The sequence below is a fragment of the Coregonus clupeaformis genome, unplaced genomic scaffold (genome assembly GCF_020615455.1).
Source record: "Coregonus clupeaformis isolate EN_2021a unplaced genomic scaffold, ASM2061545v1 scaf1648, whole genome shotgun sequence".
NCBI lineage: Eukaryota > Metazoa > Chordata > Actinopteri > Salmoniformes > Salmonidae > Coregonus > Coregonus clupeaformis.
This window is the reverse complement of record NW_025535102.1, coordinates 67501-90825: the sequence shown is the minus strand read 5'-3', so window position 1 is coordinate 90825 and position 23325 is coordinate 67501. Positions and strand designations below refer to the sequence as shown.

General features: G+C 44.9%; 1 protein-coding gene across 1 annotated transcript in view; it reads right to left on the bottom strand.

Moving 5' to 3' along the window:
• Window positions 1-17926: 17926 nt before the first annotated feature.
• LOC123487319 (histone-lysine N-methyltransferase PRDM9-like) overlaps window positions 17927-23325 on the bottom strand; it is a 14619-nt gene continuing 9220 nt past the window's right edge. The window contains exons 7-8 of the mRNA XM_045218538.1: window positions 23074-23264; window positions 17927-19338 (exon numbers count right to left, since the gene is read on the bottom strand). Of these exons, the coding sequence (XP_045074473.1) occupies window positions 18350-19338; window positions 23074-23264 (1180 nt within the window). The 3' untranslated portion in view covers window positions 17927-18349. The remainder of the gene's footprint in view (window positions 19339-23073; window positions 23265-23325) is intronic.

Here is a 23325-nt window from a genome sequence, read left to right as displayed (position 1 = left end):
GATGAAGCCTGGATTGTAGACTATTCCAGGCCCCTGGTGCACAAGACGAGACGGCAGTCTTCCCTAATACTGTAAATGTCCTGGGGACTTTAAGTAGCAACCACCTAGCAGACCGGGTCTGGTACCTGCTGGTGGTGAAGGAGACCAGACTACAGTAGCAACCACCTAGCAGACCAGGTCTGGTACCTGCTGGTGGTGAAGGAGACCAGACTACAGTAGCAACCACCTAGCAGACCAGGTCTGGTACCTGCTGGTGGTGAAGGAGACCAGACTACAGTAGCAACCACCTAGCAGACCAGGTCTGGTACCTGCTGGTGGTGAAGGAGACCAGACTACAGTAGCAACCACCTAGCAGACCAGGTCTGGTACCTGCTGGTGGTGAAGGAGACCAGACTACAGAGGTGAAGAGGGAGTTTACCCAAAAGGGCTTTGTAGATAAACACATACAAATGTATCTTTCAAATCAAATCAAATCAAATCAAATTTTATTGGTCACATGCGCCGAATACAACAGGTGCAGACATTACAGTGAAATGCTTACTTACAGCCCTTAACCAACAGTGCATTTATTTTAAACAAAAAAGTAAGAATAAAACAACAACAAAAAAAGTGTTGAGAAAAAAAGAGCAGAAGTAAAAAATAAAGTGACAGTAGGGAGGCTATATATACAATAGAATAAAGTGACAGTAGGGAGGCTATATATACAGGGGGGTACCGTTGCATAGTCAATGTGCGGGGGCACCGGCTAGTTGAGGTAGTTGAGGTAATATGTACATGTGGGTAGAGTTAAAGTGACTATGCATAAATACTTAACAGAGTAGCAGCAGCGTAAAAAGGATGGGGTGGGGGCAGTGCAAATAGTCCGGGTAGCCATGATTAGCTGTTCAGGAGTCTTATGGCTTGGGGGTAGAAGCTGTTGAGAAGTCTTTTGGACCTAGACTTGGCACTCCGGTACCGCTTGCCGTGCGGTAGCAGAGAGAACAGTCTATGACTAGGGTGACTGGAGTCTTTGACAATTTTGAGGGCCTTCCTCTGACACCGCCTGGTATAGAGGTCCTGGATGGCAGGGAGCTTTGCCCCAGTGATGTACTGGGCCGTACACACTACCCTCTGTAGTGCCTTGCGGTCAGAGGCCAAGCAGTTGCCATACCAGGCGGTGATGCAACCAGTCAGGATGCTCTCGATGGTGCAGCTGTAGAATTTTTTGAGGATCTGAGGACCCATGCCAAATCTTTTTAGTCTCCTGAGGGGGAATAGGCTTTCTGCACATATAAAGTGAGGTCCATTTGGTACAAGGTGCCATGATGGGTGAGTGACTTGGCATTTGTAATAAAGGATACATGATAAACAGAGTGCAGTCTCTGTAAGACCGAGGAGGCTGCATGCAAATACAACAAGTCAACATAATCAACTACAGAGAGAAAAGTGACCTGAACAAGCTTCTTTCTAGCCATAAGTGGGAAGCAGGCCTTATTACGAAAATAAAAACCCAATTTCAATTTAAGTTTCCTTTACAAGATTATCCATATGACCTTTAAAGGACAACTTGTCATCCAACCATGTACCTAGGTATTTTTAGGATGACACTTTTTCAATGGATAAGTCACCAGATGTGACAATGCTAACCTTCTCTGGCTGAGTGCGAGCTCTGGTAAAGGTCATGAATTTAGTTTTTTGTACATTAAAGGTCAGTTTGAGACCAGAAAGGGAGGCCTGCATTGACTGAAAAGCAGTCTGGAGCTCTTCAACAGCCTGAACCAGAGAAGGAGCACATGAATATATGACTGTATCATCTGTATATAGATGCAACTTTGCTGGTTGCATCCCATTTCCCAAATCATTCATACAAATTGAGAACAACACAGGAGCTAAAATGGAACCCTGGGGCACACCTCTATTAATCTCAAGAAAGCTAGACTTTGTGTTCTGTCAGAAAGACAGTTCCTAAACCAATTTACTGCCCCTTCACTGAGGCTAATGTTACTGAGTCTAGCTAGCAATGATTCATGATCAACTGAATCAAATGCCTTTGATAAATCAACAAACAGAGCAGCACAATGTTGCTTTTTATCAAGTGCATTTATGATGTCATTTGCCACTGCTATAGCTGCAGTTGTGGTGCTCAGTATGTTCTTTTCAAATAAAAAGTTTTTTAAAACAGTGAGTTCACTAGGGATTCATAGACTTTGGCCAGGATAGGGAGTTTGGAAGACATAAGCTGATTTCCAAATGCTGGGGATGGAATTGGTCAACAGACTAAAGTTGAAAATGTGAGCCACAGGTTCAGTAATAATACCAGCTGCTATCTTTAAGAGGGATCCAGGTGATCCACAGGTTCAGTAATAATACCAGCTGCTATCTTTAAGAGGGATCCAGGTGAGCCACAGGTTCAGTAATAATACCAGCTGCTATCTTTAAGAGGGATCCAGGTGATCCACAGGTTCAGTAATAATACCAGCTGCTATCTTTAAGAGGGATCCAGGTGATCCACAGGTTCAGTAATAATACCAGCTGCTATCTTTAAGAGGGATCCAGGTGATCCACAGGTTCAGTAATAATACCAGCTGCTATCTTTAAGAGGGATCCAGGTGATCCACAGGTTCAGTAATAATACCAGCTGCTATCTTTAAGAGGGATCCAGGTGATCCACAGGTTCAGTAATAATACCAGCTGCTATCTTTAAGAGGGATCCAGGTGAGCCACAGGTTCAGTAATAATACCAGCTGCTATCTTTAAGAGGGATCCAGGTGATCCACAGGTTCAGTAATAATACCAGCTGCTATCTTTAAGAGGGATCCAGGTGATCCACAGGTTCAGTAATAATAACAGCTGCTATCTTTAAGAGGTAGGGATCCAGGTGATCCACAGGTTCAGTAATAATACCAGCTGCTATCTTTAAGAGGGATCCAGGTGATCCACAGGTTCAGTAATAATACCAGCTGTTATCTTTAAGAGGTAGGGATGCAGGTGATCCACAGGTTCAGTAATAATACCAGCTGCTATCTTTAAGAGGTAGGGATCCAGGTGATCCACAGGTTCAGTAATAATACCAGCTGTTATCATTAAGAGGTAGGGATCCAGGTGATCCACAGGTTCAGTAATAATACCAGCTGCCATCTTTAAGAGGGATCCAGGTGAGCCACAGGTTCAGTAATAATACCAGCTGCTATCTTTAAGAGGTAGGGATCCAGGTGATCCAAAGGTTCAGTAATAATACCAGCTGCTATCTTTAAGAGGGATCCAGGTGATACACAGGTTCAGTAATAATACCAGCTGTTATCTTTAAGAGGTAGGGATCCAGGTGAGCCACAGGTTCAGTAATAATACCAACTGCTGTCTTTAAGAGGGATCCAGGTGATCCACAGGTTCAGTAATAATACCAGCTGCTATCTTTAAGAGGTAGGGATCCAGGTGATCCACAGGTTCAGTAATAATACCAGCTGTTATCTTTAAGAGGTAGGGATCCAGGTGATCCACAGGTTCAGTAATAATACCAGCTGCTATCTTTAAGAGGTAGGGATACAGGTGAGCCACAGGTTCAGTAATAATACCAACTGCTATATTTAAGAGGTAGGGATCCAGGTGATCCACAGGTTCAGTAATAATACCAGCTGCTCTCTTTAAGAGGTAGGGATCCAGGTGATCCACAGGTTCTGTAATAATACCAGCTGCTATCATTAAGAGGTAGTGATCCAGGTGATCCACAGGTTCAGTAATAATACCAGCTGTTATCTTAAGAGGGATCCAGGTGATCCACAGGTTCAGTAATAATACCAGCTGCTATCTTTAAGAGGTAGGGATCCAGGTGAGCCACCGGTTCAGTAATAATACCAGCTGCTATCTTTAAGAGGTAGGGATTCAGGTGATCCACAGGTTCAATAATAATACCAGCTGCTATCTTTAAGAGGGATCCAGGTGAGCCACAGGTTCAGTAATAATACCAGCTGCTATCTTTAAGAGGTAGGGATTCAGGTGATCCACAGGTTCAGTAATAATACCAGCTGCTATCTTTAAGAGGGATCCAGGTGATCCACAGGTTCAGTAATAATACCAGCTGCTATCTTTAAGAGGGATCCAGGTGATCCACAGGTTCAGTAATAATACCAGATGCTATCTTTAAGAGGTAGGGATCCATGTGATCCACAGGTTCAGTAATAATACCAGCTGCTATCTTTAAGAGGTAGGGATACAGGTGAGCCACAGGTTCAGTAATAATACCAACTGCTATATTTAAGAGGTAGGGATCCAGGTGATCCACAGGTTCAGTAATAATACCAGCTGCTCTCTTTAAGAGGTAGGGATCCAGGTGATCCACAGGTTCTGTAATAATACCAGCTGCTATCTTTAAGAGGTAGTGATCCAGGTGATCCACAGGTTCAGTAATAATACCAGCTGCTATCTTTAAGAGGTAGGGATCCAGGTGAGCCACCGGTTCAGTAATAATACCAGCTGCTATCTTTAAGAGGTAGGGATTCAGGTGATCCACAGGTTCAGTAATAATACCAGCTGCTATCTTTAAGAGGGATCCAGGTGAGCCACAGGTTCAGTAATAATACCAGCTGCTATCTTTAAGAGGTAGGGATTCAGGTGATCCACAGGTTCAGTAATAATACCAGCTGCTATCTTTAAGAGGGATCCAGGTGATCCACAGGTTCAGTAATAATACCAGCTGCTATCTTTAAGAGGGATCCAGGTGATCCACAGGTTCAGTAATAATACCAGATGATATCTTTAAGAGGTAGGGATCCATGTGATCCACAGGTTCAGTAATAATACCAGCTGCTATCTTTAAGAGGTAGGGATCCAGGTGATCCACAGGTTCAGTAATAATACCAGCTGCTATCTTTAAGAGGGATCCAGGTGATCCACAGGTTCAGTAATAATACCAGCTGCTATCTTTAAGAGGTAGGGATCCAGGTGAGCCACAGGTTCAGTAATAATACCAGCTGTTATCTTTAAGAGGGATCCAGGTGATCCACAGGTTCAGTAATAATACCAGCTGCTATCTTTAAGAGGTAGGGATCCAGGTGATCCACAGGTTCAGTAATAATACCAGCTGCTATCTTTAAGAGGTAGGGATCCAGGTGATCCACAGGTTCAGTAATAATACCAGCTGCTATCTTTAAGAGGTAGGGATCCAGGTTATCCACAGGTTCAGTAATAATACCAGCTGCTATCTTTAAGAGGGATCCAGGTGATCCACAGGTTCAGTAATAATACCAGCTGCTATCTTTAAGAGGTAGGGATCCAGGTGATCCACAGGTTCAGTAATAATACCAGCTGCTATCTTTAAGAGGTAGGGATCCAGGTGATCCACAGGTTCAGTAATAATACCAGCTGCTATCTTTAAGAGGGATCCAGGTGAGCCACAGGTTCAGTAATAATACCAGCTGCTATCTTTAAGAGGTAGGGATTCAGGTGATCCACAGGTTCAGTAATAATACCAGCTACTATCTTTAAGAGGGATCCAGGTGATCCACAGGTTCAGTAATAATACCAGCTGCTATCTTTAAGAGGGATCCAGGTGATCCACAGGTTCAGTAATAATACCAGCTGCTATCTTTAAGAGGTAGGGATCCAGGTGATCCACAGGTTCAGTAATAATACCAGCAGTTATCTTTAAGAGGTAGGGATCCAGGTGATCCACACGTTCAGTATTAATACCAGCTGCTATCTTTAAGAGGTAGGGATCCAGGTTATCCACAGGTTCAGTAATAATACCAGCTGATATCTTTAAGAGGTAGGGATCCAGGTGATCCACAGGTTCAGTAATAATACCAGCTGCCTTCTTTAAGAGGGATCCAGGTGATCCACAGGTTCAGTAATAATACCAGCTGCTATCTTTAAGAGGTAGGGATCCAGGTGATCCACAGGTTCAGTTATAATACCAGCTGTTATCTTTAAGAGGGATCCAGGTGATCCACAGGTTCAGTTATAATACCAGCTGTTATCTTTAAGAGGTAGGGATCCAGGTGATCCACAGGTTCAGTAATAATACCAGCTGCTATCTTTAAGAGGTAGGGATCCAGGTGATCCACAGGTTCAGTAATAATACCAGCTGCTATCTTTAAGAGGTAGGGATCCAGGTGATCCACAGGTTCAGTAATAATACCAGCTGCTATCTTTAAGAGGCAGGGATCCAGGTGATCCACAGGTTCAGTAATAATACCAGCTGCTATCTTTAAGAGGTAGGGATCCAGGTGAGCCACAGGTTCAGTAATAATACCAACTGTTATCTTTAAGAGGTAGGGATCCAGGTGAGCCACAGGTTCAGTAATAATACCAGCTGCTATCTTTAAGAGGTAGGGATCCAGGTGATCCACAGGTTCAGTAATAATACCAGCTGCTATCTTTAAGAGGTAGGGATCCAGGTGATCCACAGGTTTAGTAATAATACCAGCTGCTATCTTTAAGAGGTAGTGATCCAGGTGATCCACAGGTTCAGTAATAATACCAGCTGCTATCTTTAAGAGGTGGGGATCCAGGTGATCCACAGGTTCAGTAATAATACCAGCTGCTATCTTTAAGAGTTAGGGATCCAGGTGATCCACAGGTTCAGTAATAATACCAGCTGTTATCTTTAAGAGGTAGAGATCTAGGTGATCCACAGGTTCAGTAATAATACCAGCTGCTATCTTTAAGAGGTAGGGATCCAGGTGATCCACAGGTTCAGTAATAATACCAGCTGCTATCTGTAAGAGGTAGGGATCCAGGTGATCCACAGGTTCAGTAATAATACCAGCAGTTATTTTTAAGAGGTAGGGATCCAGGTGATCCACAGGTTCAGTAATAATACCAGCTGCTATCTTTAAGAGGGATCCAGGTGATCCACAGGTTCAGTAATAATACCAGCTGCTATCTTTAAGAGGGATCCAGGTGTTCCACAGGTTCAGTAATAATTCCAGCTGCTATCTGTAAGAGGTAGGGATCCAGGTGATCCACAGGTTCAGTAATAATACCAGCTGCTATCTTTAAGAGGGATCCAGGTGATCCACAGGTTCAGTAATAATACCAGCTGCTATCTTTAAGAGGGATCCAGGTGATCCACAGGTTCAGTAATAATACCAGCTGCTATCTTTAAGAGGGATCCAGGTTGTCTGGACCTGCAGACTTTTTAGTGTCTATTGCCTTCAGTTTTTTATAGACCTCAGCATAAGAAACAGGCTCAAAGTTAAAATGGTTCACATGAGGGCCTATATGATAGTTTACTGTAACAGAGCTTACATTAGAGGCCTGGGCCCCACCATTATCAAAAACTGAACCAGCAGATATGAAGTGCTTGTAAAAACAAAACTACAGTATCAGCTTCATCCTTCACTTCATTAGAATCCATCATTAAATGGTTGGGAAGGCCAGAGGATACTGCATGGGTCTAAATACTTTCCGAAGCTACTGTATGTTGATGACTTCCCTAATGCTGTATAGGCCTGTCTAGTATCAATGATGATAAATGAGTGATAACGTTTGGTTACATTTCATTTTCTCTTTTAAACCTACCCTTTGGAATGACATCGATAGCAACAGTGAATCTATTTAGTTAGTGGAGATCTCTCAACAATCATTCTCACGATAGCACATTGGTAATAGTCAGTGACATCATAGCTAAGCAGGGCTTGGCTTGGTTAAAACCCTGGATGGGAGGCCAAAGGGCAGCTGTAGATAAATCAATTCTCCAGTAGGAGGTGCTGCCCAGCCTATAGTTTTTTCTTCTGGTAGTTGATATAACGTTGAAGAGCTGACTTTGTTTAAAAGGTACAAATTCAACATATTTTATACAAGGTTTGTCTATGTTGAAATTTGGCTACCATGATGACATAATCCTGTGGTTGAAATTTTACACTCAAAACAATAGTTTATGTTGATTACTTTTTTCAAATCCAATGTATTTTCAACATAGATTCCATGTCACAATATGTTGACAAATTACGTTGAAACAACGTTGATTCAACCAGTTTGTGACCAGAGTGTTCTATTAGTGTTTTCCCGCTCACTCTCTTTCTCCTTACTCCTGTCCCGCTGTCTGTGGCGCAGGAGGGTAAATCACAGAACAAAGGTTTATTCCGTATATATGTCGATACAAAGTACAAGAAGCTCCACCAAGCTCATATAACCTCCACAATAAACAATCACACTCAAAGACAAGGGGGCAGAGGGAACACTTATACAGGTACTGATGAGGGGAATTGAAACCAGGTGTGTGTAATAAACAAGACAAAACTAATTAAATGAGATGAGGAGCGGCAGTGGCTAGATGGCCAGTGACGACGAACGCCGAAGCCTGCCCGAACAAGGAGGGGAGGCAGCTTCGGAGGAAGTCGTGACAGTACCCCCAATTGACACGCAGCTCCAGCAGCGTGCCGACACCGGCCTCGGGGACGGCCAGGAGGACGCGGAGCAGGGCGAGCCGGATAGCGACGGTGGAAATCCCGCAACAGGGAGGGATCGAGGATATCCCTCACCGGGACCCAACACCGCTCCTCCGGACCGTACCCCTCCCACTCCACGAGGTACTGAAGGCCCCCTACCCGACTCCTCGAATCCAGGATGGAACGGACGGAGTACGCCGGGGCCCCCTCGATGTCCAGAGGGGGCGGTGGGACCTCCCGCACCTCAGACTCCTGGAGCGGACCAGCCACCACCGGCCTGAGGAGAGACACATGAAACGAGGGGTTAATACGGTCATCTGGAGGGAGTAGTAATCTATAGGTAACCTCGTTGATTCTCCTCAGGACTTTGAACGGCCCCACAAACCACGGGCTCAGCTTCCGGCAGGGCAAGCGGAGGTGCAGATTCCGGGTCAAGAGCCAGACCCTATCACCCTGTACAAAAACCGGAGCCTCACTGCGGTGGCGGTCAGCGTTGGCCTTCTGGCGGCACACTGGAGGTGAACGTGAGCAGCGTTCCACGTCTCCGTGCGCCGAAACCAGTCATCCACCGCAGGAGCTTCGGTCTGGCTCGGATGCCACGGTGCCAGAACTGGCTGATAACCATGGCAAGAACACCAACCACTCCCCCGGCCGGTCCTGGCAGTAGGACCGCAGGAACCTACCCACATCTTGATTCACCCGTTCCACTTGCCCATTAGACTCGGGGTGAAACCCAGAGGTCAGGCTGACCGAGACCCCCAGACATTCCATGAACGCCTTCCAGACCCTGGATGTGAACTGGGGACCCCGGTGAGACACTATGTCCTCTGGCACCCCGTAGTGCCGGAAGACGTGAGTAAACAGGGCCTCTGCCGTCTGCAGGGCCGTGGGGAGACCGGGCAGAGGAAGGAGGCGGCAGGCTTTTGAAAAGCGGTCCACAACGACCATGATGGTGGTGTTACCCTGAGAGAGGGGAAGATCTGTTAGAAAGTCAATACACAGGTGGGACCATGGCCATTGTTGAACTGGTAAGGGCTGTAACTTACCCGTTGGGAGGTACCTAGGTGCCTTACTCTGGGCGCACACCAAGCAGGAGGAGACATACACCCTCACGTCCTTTGCCAAGGTAGGCCACCAGTACTTTCCGGTCAGGCAGAGCACTGTACAACTGATACCTGGGTGACCAGAGGAGGGAGACGTGTGGGCCCAATAGATCAGACGGTCACAGACAAGAGACGGCACGTACTGCAGCCCAGCTGGACACTGAGGTGGAGATGGCTCTGTGCGTACCGCCCGCTCTATGTCCGTGTCCATCGCCCATACTACCAGCACCACAATGCAGTAGGCCGGGAGTATGGGGGTGTTGTCTATGGGCCTCTCCTCTGTGTCGTACAGTCGTGACAGCGCGTCTTCCTTCACGTTCTTCGTACCCGGGATGTATGACAGAGTAAACTCAAACCGGGTGAAGAATAGGGCCCACCTGGCCTGGCGAGGGTTCAGCCTCCTCGCTGCCCGGATGTACTCCAGGTTACGGTGGTCCGTCCAGACGAGGAAAGGGTGTTTTGCCCCCTTGAGCCAGTGCCTCTACACGGTCAGGGCTCTGACTACAGCCAACAGCTCCCGATCACCAACGTCGTAGTTCTGCTCCGCCGGGCTGAGCTTCTTGGAGAAGAAGGCACAGGGACGGAGCTTGGGTGGCGTGCCCGAGCGTTGAGACAGGACAGCGCCTATCCCTACCTCGGACGCATCCACCTCCACTACGAACGGTAGTGACGGGTCGGGATGGGCCAGTACCGGGGCTGAGATGAACAGACCCCTCAGGTTACAGAAGGACCTGTCAGCCTCAGCAGACCAGCGGAGCCGGGATGGCCCACCCTTCAACAGAGATTTGATGGGAGCTGCGACCTTGCCAAAGTCCCGGATAAACCTCCGATAGTAGTTGGCAAAGCCAATAAAGCGCTGCACCTCCTTTACCGTGGTTGGAGTCTGCCAATTACGCACGGCTGAAATGCGATCTCCCTCCATCTCCACACCTGAGGTGGTAATGCCGTATCCGAGGAAGGAGACGGACTGTTGGAAAAACAAACACTTCTCTGCCTTGGCATAAAGGTCATTTTCCAACAGTCGGCCCAGCACTTTGCGAACCAGGGACAAATGCTCGGCGCGCATAGCGGAATACACCAGAATGTCATCGATGTACACCACTACACCGTGACCAAGCATGTCCGGAAAGACCTCGTTCACAGAGGACTGGAAGACTGATGGAGCATTCATCAAACCGTAGGGCATCACCAGGTTTTCATAATGCCCCGTGGTTGTGCTGAATGCTGTCTTCCATTCGTCCCCCTCTCGGACACGCACCAGGTTATACGCACTCCTGAGATCTCATTTTGTGTAAGAGCGCGCCCCATGCATTGACTTTATCACAGATAGGATGAGGGGCAGAGGATAACTATAACGTATTGTCCCCTTGTTCAATGCTCGGTAATTAATGCACGGGCGCAGACCTCCGTCTTTCTTCTTCACAAAAAATAAACTCGAAGAGGCAGGCGAAGTGGAGGGACAAATGAACCCATGGCGCAGGGAATCGGAGACGTATGTCTCCATCGCCTCCGTTTCAGCCTGCGACAGGGGATATACATGACTCCTGGGAGGCACAGCATCTACTCGTAGGTTTATCGCGCAATCCCCCCCGCCCCGATGAGGTGGTAATTTGGTCGTGTGCGCCAAATTGAGGTATTCGGGGGAGATGCGCACGGTGGAGGAAGTGTCTGGACTTTTCACCGTGGTTGCACCAATGGAAACAGCTAGGCACCTACCCTGACACTCTCGCGACCACCCCGTGAGAACCGTCTGCGGCCATGAAAAGGTGGGGTTGTGTAGTGCTAACCAGGGAAGACCTAACACAACAGGGAAATCGGGGGACAAAATAATAAAAAATGTGACGTGCTTTATATGGGTCCTTTGGGTAACCATTGTGACTGGTGCTGTAACTTCCCTAACGAACCCTGACCCTAATGGTCGACTGTCAGTGCTTTGATGGATAGTGGAGTGGATAGGGGAAGCAATGGAATACCTAGACTTAGAGCTAACGACCTGTCCATAAAGTTCCCAGCTGCGCCTGAATCGACCAGCGCCTTACACTGGGATACTACTGTGTAATCAGGGAAGGTGACGTGTATGGTGCAGTGCGCAGCAGAGGGCTCTGAACGAGTGTGGGTTTGCGCTACCTGGGGTGATGCGAGAGTGCCCTGCTGATGTTCACGAAGTAGAGGTCCAGCTGCAGGAGGAATCCCTGGCAGCGGGCAGCCGTCCCATAAAACTCCCTCGGTCGGGATAGATTAAAAACTCGGGCTGAAGGAGTGTGGGTAGCCAGATCCGGTCGCTCAGCTGGTCCCGACGGGTCGGGTCCTCTCCTCTCCAGGCGTTGGACGACCTGGAGAACCCGATCCATTGCTTCTCCCAAGCTGGCTAGCATCCTGGAATGCTCGTGGACCCGTGCCACGACTCCAGGCATGGGCTCTTCTCCTGCTGACTCCATGGCGGGTGTGTGATTCTGTGGCGTGTGATTTGGACCGAGTCAGGCGCAGGAGGGTAAATCACAGAATAAAGGTTTATTTCGTATATACAGTTGAAGTCGGAAGTTTACATACACTTAGGATGGAGTCATTAAAACTTGTTTTTCAATCACTCCACACACTTCTTGTTAACAAACTATAGTTTTGGCAAATCGGTTAGGACATCTACTTTGTGCATGACACAAGTAATATTTCCAACAATTGTTTACAGACAGATTATTTCACTTATAATTCACTGTATAGCAATTCCAGTTGACAGTGCCTTTAAACAGCTTGAAAAATTCCAGAAAATGATGTCATGGATTTAGAAGCTTCTGATAGGCTAATTTGAGTCAATTGGAAATGTATTTGTGGATGTATTTCAAGGCCTACCTTAAAACTCAGTGCCTCTTTGCTTAACATCATGGGAAAATCAAAAGAAATCAGCCAAGACCTCAGAAAAAAAATTGTAGACCTCCACAAGTCTGCTTCATCCTTGGGAGCAATTTCCAAACGCCTGAAGGTACCACGTTCATCTGTACAAACAATAGTACGCAAGTATAAACACCATGGGACCACGCAGCCGTCATACCGCTCAGGTAGGAGACGCGTTCTGTCTCCTAGCGATGAACATACTTACTGGTGTGAAAAGTGCAAATCAATCCCAGAACAACAGCAAAGGACCTTGTGAAGATGCTGGAGGAGTCACAGTCAAACGAGTCCTATATCGACATAACCTGAAAGGCCGCTCAGCAAGGAAGAAGCCACTGCTCCAAAACCGCCATAGAAATGCCAGACTACGGTTTGCAACTGCACATGGGGACAAAGATCGTACTTTTTGGAGAAATGTCCTCTGGTCTGATTAAACAAAAATCTAACTGTTTGGCCATAATGACCATCGTTATGTTTGGAGGAAAAAGGGGGTAACTTGCAAGCCGAAGAACACCATCCTAACCGTGAAGCAAGGGGGTGGCAGCATCATGCTGTGGGGGTGCTTTGCTGCAGGAGGGACTGGTGCACTTCACAAAATAGATGGCATCATGAGGAAGGAAAATGATGTGGCTATATTGAAGCAACATCTCAAGACATCAGTCAGGAAGTTAAAGCTTGGTCTCAAATGGCTCTTCCAAATGGACAATGACCCCAAGCATACTTCCAAAGTTGTGGCAAAATGGCTTAAGGACAACAAAGTCAAGGTATTGGAGTAGCCATCACAAAGCCCTACCTCAATCCTATAGACAATTTGTGGGCATAACTGAAAAAGCATGTGCGAGCAAGGAGGCCTACAAACCTGATTCTGTTACACCAGCTCTGTCAGGAGGAATGGGCCAAAATTCACCCAACTTATTGTGGGAAGCTTGTGGAAGGCTACCCGAAACATTTGACCTAAGTTAAACAATTTAAAGGCAATGCTACCAAATACTAATTGAGTGTATGTAAACTTCTGACCCACTGGGAATGTGATGAAAGAAATAAAAGCTGAAATAAATAATTCTCTCTACTATTATTCTGACATTTCACATTCTTAAAATAAAGTGGTGATCCTAACTGACCTAAAACAGGGAATTTCTTACTAGGATTAAATGTCAGGAATTGTGAAAAACTGAGTTTAAATGTATTTGGCTAAGGTGTGGTCCCGTGTAGCTCAGTTGGTAGAGCATGGCGCTTGCAACGCCAGGGTTGTGGGTTTGATTCCCACGGGGGGCCAGTATGAAAAAATGTATGCACTCCGACTTCAACTGTATGTCGATACAATGTACAAGGCGCTCCACCAAGCTCATATAACCTCCACAAAAAACAATCACACACAAAGACAAGGGGGGCAGAGGGAACACTTATACAGGTACTGATGAGGGGAATTGAAACCAGGTGTGTGTAATAAACAAGACAAAACAAATGGAATGATGAGATGAAGAGTGGCAGTAGCTAGAAGGCCGGTGACGACAAACGCCAAAGCCTGCCCGAACAAGGAGAGGAGGCAGCTTCGGAGGAAGTTGTGACACCGTCCCTCTCTCCTTCTATCCCTCTTCTTCTCCCTCTACCCGAACAAGGAGAGGAGGCAGCTTCGGAGGAAGTCGTGACACCGTCCCTCTCTCCTTCTATCCCTCTTCTTCTCCCTCTACCCGAACAAGGAGAGGAGGCAGCTTCGGAGGAAGTCGTGACACCGTCCCTCTCTCCTTCTATCCCTTTTCTTCTCCCTCTATGTCTGCCTGTCCCACTCTGCTCACTCCTGTTTGGGAGAAAATCAATGGAGCACAGTGTGGAGCAGCGTGTGTAATTTGTCCTTGATTTTGACAGAAACTCAATAAAGCCATTGCCTCGCTACTCCCTCCCACAGCCCTATAGTGTGCGCACACACACACGCACACGCACACACACACGCACACACACACGCACACACACACGCACACACACACACACGCACACACATGCACACATACACACACACACACAGAGGTGGCCTCTGCCTGACACAGCAATACCCTGACCACAGAGGTGGCCTCTGCTTGACACAGCAATACCCTGACTGCTTTGTAATGATAAATGACATATGGAGCAGGACCCCTGATCCATATCTCTCTCCTGCCCTCTCTTACACTGATCCATCAGTATCTCTCTCTCTCTCCATATCTCTCTCTCTCTCCATATCTCTCTCCCTCTCTCCTGCCCTCTCGTCCTCTCTTACACTGATCCATCAGTATCTCTCTCCATATCTCTCTCTCTCTCCATATCTCTCTCTCTCTCTCCATATCTCTCTCTCCATATCTCTCTCTCTCCATATCTCTCTCTCTCTCTCTCCATATCTCTCTCCCGCCCTCTTGTCCTTTCTTACACTGATCCATCGGTTTTTCTCTCTCTCTCTCCATATATCTCTCTCTCTCCATATCTTTCTCTCTCTCCATATCTCTCTCTTTCTTTCAATCTTTCTCTTTAATCTCTCCCTCTCTCTCTCTCATCTCTCTCTCTCACCGTTCTATTTTCTCTCCAGTGTCAGAAAGATGTGGGGTGAAACCACCTACCTCCTCTCCCCTCCCCTGCTCTACCCCCCAGACACCAATACAGTCCTTTCACTGTTGAGTAAACAAGCTAAAACCAATGTGGAGTTTTTCCACCATGAACGTAAACTCTGCTTGTTGTGACCAGATAGAAGAAGAGACAGAGGTGTGACTATGATGAACAAACAGACACAGAAAATCATTAGAACAAAATCGTTATTACTTGAAGCCAGTGAGAAAGTGAAGAAACGGATGACCTGTTGTTTAACTGGAGAAGGGCCAGAGTGTGGTCATTTGTCCCTTACTAGGATTTTACGATTAGAGCTACCGTCCAACCGGCCTCACAACTCATGTATTTATTTCAATTGACTGATTTCCTTATATGAACTGTAAATCAGTAAAATCATTGAAATTGTTGCGTTTATATTTTGTTCAGTATACAGTATATGGTATACACTCCCCTACGTATTGATTTGGACAGTGAAGCTAAAACTTTTAATTTGGCTCTATACTCCAGCATTTTGGATTTGAGATCAATTGTTTCATATGAGGTGACAGTACTGAATGTCAGGGTAATTTTCAGACATATCTGTTTCATGGTTTAGAAATGAAAGCACTTTATGTATTTAGTTCCACCATTTAAAGGTGTCAAGTTTTTGGACAAATCTACTTACAGTATTTGTATAAAAGTAGTCAAACGTTTAGTATTTGGTAACATATTCCTAGCACGCAATGACTACATCAAGCTTGTGACTCTACAAACTTGTTGGATGCATTTGCAGTTTGTTTTGGTTGTGTTTCAGATTATTGTTGTGCACAATAGAAATGATTGGTAAATACAAAAAAGTCACTAATATTGTGAATAAGAATAGAATATATTTCTGAAAACTTCTACATGAATGAAAATCATGAATGAATAATGATGGGTGAGAACGACACAGAGGCACAAAGATCATACCCCCAAGACATGCTAACCACTCACCATTACCAATAACAGGGGAGGTTAGCATTTTGGGGGTAATTATATGTTGCGTGTGTGGGGATGGTCCCCGTCTGTAAATCCAGACCCAAGCAGAAGGCTAGGGACAGGAGCTCTATGGGGCTCAACACTGGAGACCTGCACCACTTTTAATAAACACTACAATTACACCCTGTGTATTTCAGTTTTATAACTGGTTATTGATACCAGGGGGAGGGAGAGAGGAGGAAGTGGAGGAGAGTGACTGAGAAGAGAGTGGAGGAGAAAGGAGGAAGTGGAGAAGAGTGAGAGAGAAGAGAGTGGAGGAGAGGGAGAGGAGAGAGAGTGGAGGAGAGTGAGAGGAGAGAGAGTGGAGGAGAGTGAGAGGAGAGAGAGTGGAGGAGAGTGAGAGGAGAGAGAGTGGAGGAGAGTGAGAGGAGAGAGAGTGGAGGAGAGTGAGAGGAGAGAGAGATGGAGGAGAGTGAGAGGAGAGAGAGTGGAGGACACACATGTCAGCATTGTCATTACTGTGTAGAGAGGCCCATATGATCAGTAGAGGGAGGCAGGGAGGGATTGAGGGACCCACTGGGCACAGACGTCAATTCAACTTCTATTCCACGTTGGTTCAATGTAATTCCGTTGAAATTACGTGGAAACAACATTGATTCAACCAGTGTGTGCCCAGTGGGGAGGGAGAGGATTATATGAACTAATCAGTCAGTCCCTCATTCATTTTATTCACGAGACCCCACTCTTCCAATGTCATCGCATCAAAACACAATTGATTTGCGTAGCTAATTTCTCTCTGCCTTATGTATCCCAGCCACCCTTTCTGTCTGTTTCGATCTCTTTCCTTCAGTCTCTCTCTCTGTCACAGCCTAACATCTCTACATCTCTCTTCCTTCCCTCGCTCTCTCCTCTACCTTCCTGTCTCCTTTCCTTACATAACCTGCTGTTAAATGCAAAATGATCAAGGTCTGATGAGAGGGATCATGCTAAGAGGTTGCTGGGATTCCTAGTCTAAATATAGGGAGAAATGATGTTGCCGCAACGCTAGTCTGTATGCGTCCCAAATGGTGCCCAGCCATTGCAGAATAAATTCCTCACCTTTTCTGGGTGTAATGACATACTCATGAAATAGCCTATAGGCATACAAAACATTTCTATTTCCTGTATATACATAATACATATACCATAACCATCACAGAATAAATTCCTCACATTTTCTGGCCACGATGAGTTCATATTCCCGAAGCAACCGTACAACAAATTACCATGCGCATCTCTCATTTAATTGGGCCTATAAGATAGCCTATTATAATTTCAAGAAATGTCATGCATCCGACAGGGAGAGCAGTTTATAACTTACAGGAGAATTTAACAGGTGAACAGACAGTTGATCTTTTGCATTGAACTGTGTTCTGTAATTTCCATCAGAGTAGACAATGTTTCAGAATTCGGCAGCAGTGCAGCATATTTAGGTTAGGGAAAAAAGTGAATGGAAACATTATTGCATTCAAACGATCTGTTTACAGGTCCATAACAATTTGTAATTGGTTTTGTCTTTCAGAAACGGTAGATACAGCAAATGTCCCTGCAAAAGAAAAAATTCTGCCAACACCTCCAAAGACATTTGATCAAGTTCTCAATGCATTGCTATTTCCTTTACATACATTATTGGCCTAATTCTAATACTTCCAAAGTAAACAGCAAATAAGGGCATTATTGTCACCATAAAAGGTGACTTATGGGCGTTTTTCAGGCAGAGTCTTATTGCCCTTTCACCCACGCAGTTTTACGATAGGTCTGATCCATAACAGGAAGTATGGCCTGCGTCAAGTTTATAAATCAATATTTTTGTGCGTGTGTCTTTTTAGAAATGGCACATGCAGATATTTAGTGTTACATTTACACAAAGGTTATAAATGAGGCCCCTGGAGAGAAAATAAACGGACCTCCTTACTTGGAGTCAGACAATCAACAGTGAAGATGAGAGAATCCTTCTCTGGGTGTGAGTTGCTAATATCTGACACAAGACGAACAACAAAGGAGAGGAGATGTGAATTTTATTATGATATCAAAATTGGATTTAAATCTTGCCATGTTAATGACTTAAGGGGGTATACATTTCAGTTGGCAATAATATTACTTAAATATTTACAGTTAATATACACATGCGTAATTTACTATATTCAAATGTGACTTGAGTTCTGTGAATATCATATCAGAATAATTCAACAGTATTCCAGTCAATTCAGAGAGTAAACCAAATTCCAATTCCACATTTTCTTCATTGAAAAGCATTGGAAGAGAATTGGAATTTGATTGTACTTCCTGAATTGACTGGAATTGACCCCAACCCTGGTATCTATGTAAAAAAGACTTCAGTCATGTTTCTTGATAGAACAAAAACTTACTGCATCTCATTGTCACATTACCATCCCATTTACAAGTGAAAACGACTTTACTCTTTTAAGAACACTGGTGTGTCTTTAGATTGTATGACCGACTGAAAGTCTTCCCACACTGGGAGCAGTGGAACGGCTTCTCTCCTGTGTGAATGCGCTGGTGTATTTTTAACTTTCCTGACTCCCTGAAACTCTTCCCACACTGGGAGCAGTGGAATGGCTTCTCTCCTGTGTGAGTGAGCTGGTGTCTATTGTAATCACTCCCTGTATTGAAACTCTTCCCACACTGGGAGCAGTGGAACGTTTTCTCTCCTGTGTGAATGCGCTGGTGTGTTCTGAGATTACTCTCTTGACTGAAACTCTTCCTACACTGGGAACAGTGGAATGGCTTCTCTCCTGTGTGAGTGCGCTGATGTGCTGTTAGAACGTGTATGAAACCAAAGGTCTTCCCACACTGGGAACAGTGGAATGGCTTCTCTCCTGTGTGAGTTAGCTGGTGTCTGATGAGATTATACGCTCTAGTGAAACTCTTCCCACACTGGGAGCAGTGGAACGGCTTCTCACCTGTGTGAATGCGCTGGTGTATCTTTAAATTTCCTGACTCCCTGAAGCTCTTCCCACACTGGGAACAGTGGAATGGCTTCTCTCCTGTGTGAGTGAGCTGGTGTCTATTGTAATCACTCCCTGTATTGAAACTCTTCCCACACTGGGAGCAGTGGAACGGCCTCTCTCCTGTGTGAATGCGTTGGTGTGTTCTGAGATGATCTTCTTTAATGAAGCTCTTCCCACACTGAGAACAGCGGTGTGGTCGTGGCTTGTCCGTCTCTCTCTGTTTCCTGGTGGGAGCTGGATTGGAGGAACCTGATGTGGTTCCATGGTGTTGTGAGCTGCTGGAGGACATGAGATTCTCTGATCTGATCTCTCCACTCCTCAACAGTCTGACATACTCATCATGGTGACATCTCTTTATGTGCTTGAGGAGGAAGATCTGAGAGGTGAAGGAGAACGGACAGCCAGAACACGAGAAGATCTGGAAAGACTCAACGTTCACATCTGTGTGTGAGAGAGTGAGAGAGAGAGAACAATTAAGATAAGGGAAATCACAATAAATATAATCATTTAAAACATACATGTTTTCCTGACTATGTGACCTGAACAGGAACATCTCAGGACATGATAATACACAACAGAAAACATTGTTTAAAATCAAAATCAATGATTTGTCATTAGCTAGGATACCAATAAATTGGCATTAGATTTTCATGCAAATATTCTAAAATCCGCATTAAAAACAATATTTCCCACCAGAGATGCGTTTCCATCAAACTGACAAATGCTGTGTGTGATGACTTAGTGCAAATAAAAATAACTTTTACAGTTAACCTCAAACTCTGATGCTGTCTGCGCCAAGGCAAGATCATTAGCGGCACTTAAAAAATAAACGTTTTGTTATGCGTGTTCACTGATATACACTACCAGTCAAATGTTTGGACACACCTACTCATTCAAGGGTTTTTCTTTCTTTTTTTCTTTTTTTTACATTGTAGAATAATAGTGAAGACATCAAAACTATTAAATAACACATATGGAATCATGTAGTAACCAAAAAAGTGTTAAACAAATCAAAATATATTTTATATTTGAGATTCTTCAAATAGCCACCCTTTGCCTTGATGACAGCTTTGCACACTCTTGGCAATCTCTCAACCGTTGAATTGTTTATTATTTCAATCCTTGAATGAGTAGGTATGTCCAAACGTTCTCCTGAGTGGCGCAGTGGTCTAAGGCATTGCATCGCAGTGCAACTGTGCCACTAGAGATCCTGGTTCGAATCCAGGCTCTGTCGCAGCCGGCCGCGACCGGGAGACTCATGGGCGGCGCACAATTGGCCCAGCGTCGTCCAGGGTAGGGGAGGGAATGGCCGGCAGGGATGTAGCTCAGTTGATAGAGCATGGCGTTTGCAACGCCAGGGTTGTGGGTTCGATTCCCACGGGGGGCCAGTATTAAAAAAAATATATGTATTCACTAACTGTAAGTCGCTCTGGATAAGAGCGTCTGCTAAAATGACTAAAATGTAAAAAAATGTAAATGTTTGACTGGTACTGTATATACAGTATGAGGAGAAAGCTGAAGTCTCTACCTATGTTGTTGTTAAAACGAATCGTTACACCCCTACTACCTATCCATTGATGTAAATATATCCCCCGTCTAATTCCCAGTTCGTGCACTAGATAGCAGTTGACGTCTCTTGGCCACTTGAAACCAGTTACGTCTGGTTTGGGTAGTGAGGCACTGTGCCAAAATGCCTGTCGTCTTAAAATGACAAATCAGGGCTTTCATGTTGTGGAGTTACAGTTGAAGTCGGAAGTTTACATACACCTTAGCCAAATACATTTAAACTTAGTTTTTCACAATTCCTGACATTTAATCCTAGTAAAAATGCCCTGTCTTAGGTCAGTTAGGATCACCATTTTATTTTAAGAATGCGAAATGTCAGAATAATAGTAGAGAGAATGATTTATTTCAGCTTTTATTTATTTCATCACATTCCCAGTGGGTCAGAAGTTTACATACACTCAATTAGTATTTGGTAGCATTGCCTTTAAATTGTTTAACTTGGGTCAAATGTTTCGGGTAGCCTTCCACAAGCTTCCCACAATAAGTTGGGGGAATTTTGGCCCATTCCTCCTGACAGAGCTGGTGTAACTCACACACGCTTTTTCAGTTCTGCCCACAGATTGTCAATAGGATTGAGGTCAGGGCTTTGTGATGGCCACTCCAATACCTTTACTTGGTTGTCCTTAAGCCATTTTGCCACAACTTTGGAAGTATGCTTGAGGTCATTGTCCATTTGGAAGACCCATTTGCGACCAAGCTTTAACTTCCTGACTGATGTCTTGAGATTTTGCTTCAATATATCCACATCATTTTCCTTCCTCATGATGCCATCTATTTTGTGAAGTGCACCAGTCCCTCCTGTAGCAAAGCACCCCCACAGCATGATGCTGCCACCCCGTGCTTCACTGTTGGGATGGTGTTCTTCGGCTTGCAAGCAACCCCCTTTTTCCTCCAAACATAACGATGGTCATTATGGCCAAATAGTTATATTTTTGTTTCATCAGACCAGAGGACATTTCTCCAAAAAGTATGATCTTTGTCCCCATGTGCAGTTGCAAAACGTAGTCTGGCTTTTTTATGGCGGTTTTGGAGCAGTGGCATCTTCCTTGCTGAGCTACCTTTCAGGTTATGTCGATATAGGACTCGTTTTACTGTGGATATAGATACTTTTGTACCCGTTTCCTCCAGCATCTTCACAAGGTCCTTTGCTGTTGTTCTGGGATTGATTTGCACTTTTCGCACCAAAGTACGTTCATCTCTAGGAGACAGAACGCGTCTCCTTCCTGAGCGGTAAGATGGCTGCGTGGTCCCATGGTGTTTATACTTGCGTACTATTGTTTGTACAGATGAACGTGGTACCTTCAGGCATTTGGAAATTGCTCTCAAGGATGAACCAGACTTGTGGAGGTCAAAAACATTTTTTTGAGGTCTTGGCTGATTTCTTTTGATTTTCCCATGATGTCAAGCAAAGAGGCACTGAGTTTGAAGGTAGACCTTGAAATACATCCACAAAAACACCTCCAATTGACTCAAATGATGTCAATTAGCCTATCAGAAGCTTCTAAAGCCATGACATCATTTTCTGGAATTTTCCAAGCTGTTTAAAGGAACAGTCAACTTAGTTGATTTCCAAAAAGACAAGGACTGTAGCTTTCAAATGATGATGTCACTTTTTATTTTTTGACAGAAACCTCCCCCAAACTCGCTGGACCCGGGTCCAAAACAACAACTCAGAGTTTAACAGGGTAAATTCACATGTACCGAATAATAAATACAAGTAAATGGGTTTCCATCGCAATTTTCAACTCTACTGACCGTTTTGTCACAAATAAATGTGTTACATAGCAAATGTGCCCACTCTGGTCTTTGCATGTGCTCTCTAGCCAACAGCTCACAGATACAGTGGGGGTAGACTACCAACATGATGAGATTCTTATTATGGAAAAAAGAGCCAGATTCTTTTTATTTGTCAAACGGCAGCCAAGCATCGATCATCATGTCACCAGAATAAGACCCTCAATGTTTATTGGGAAGGAGCATCAAGCTCATCACCGTGCGCTTTCACCACCCTGTGAAGTTATTTCTATCGGTATCTTAATAAACTGCATGAGTCGTAGTGGGAGGACCACACAACATATCACGTGACTCCAAGTTTACTTTTACATTTTTTACATTTTAGTCATTTAGCAGACGCTCTTATCCAGAGACACTTACAGAAGCAATTAGGGTTAAGTGCCTTGCTCAAGGGCACATCGACAGATTTTTCACATAGTCGGCTCGGGGATTAGAACCAGCGACCTTTCGGTTACTGGCACAACGCTCTTAACCACTAAGCTACCTACTTCAATATGATCGTTATTAATATTTGTTTCCACAGCCATTTCGCGCATAATACATTCTACAGACACAAAAAAGATCCCACCTTGTCATTTTGTTTTGTCGACATTTTATTGAAGCTGGAAAATGTAGTAGAATAAGAAAATGACAGACAAGGTGGAAATAACATTAAAGTACCTTTAGCAGAGCTCTTGTTGTTCCAGAGGTAAAGAGAGGGATGAAGAGGTGAGGAAGAGGGGAGAGAGAGTAAAGTACCTTTAGCAGAGCTCTTTTTGTCCCAGAGGTAAAGAGAGGGATGAAGAGGTGAGGAAGAGGGGAGAGAGAGTAAAGTACCTTTAGCAGAGCTCTTTTTGTCCCAGAGGTAGTCGAAGACAATGCCCAGGTCTCTGGCGTACTCCTCTCCGTACCAAACCAATAGCTCCTCTCCAACAGCTATAGGCTTACAGCAGCGGTATAGAATCTCTCCTCTGTACTGGAAGGCCACCAGATTCTGTTCTTCTTCTCTACGAGCACAGTTCACATACCTGAGAGAGAGAGTTAACAGAGGGGTTAATTATGTATGGAGAAAAGAATGAGGGAAAACAT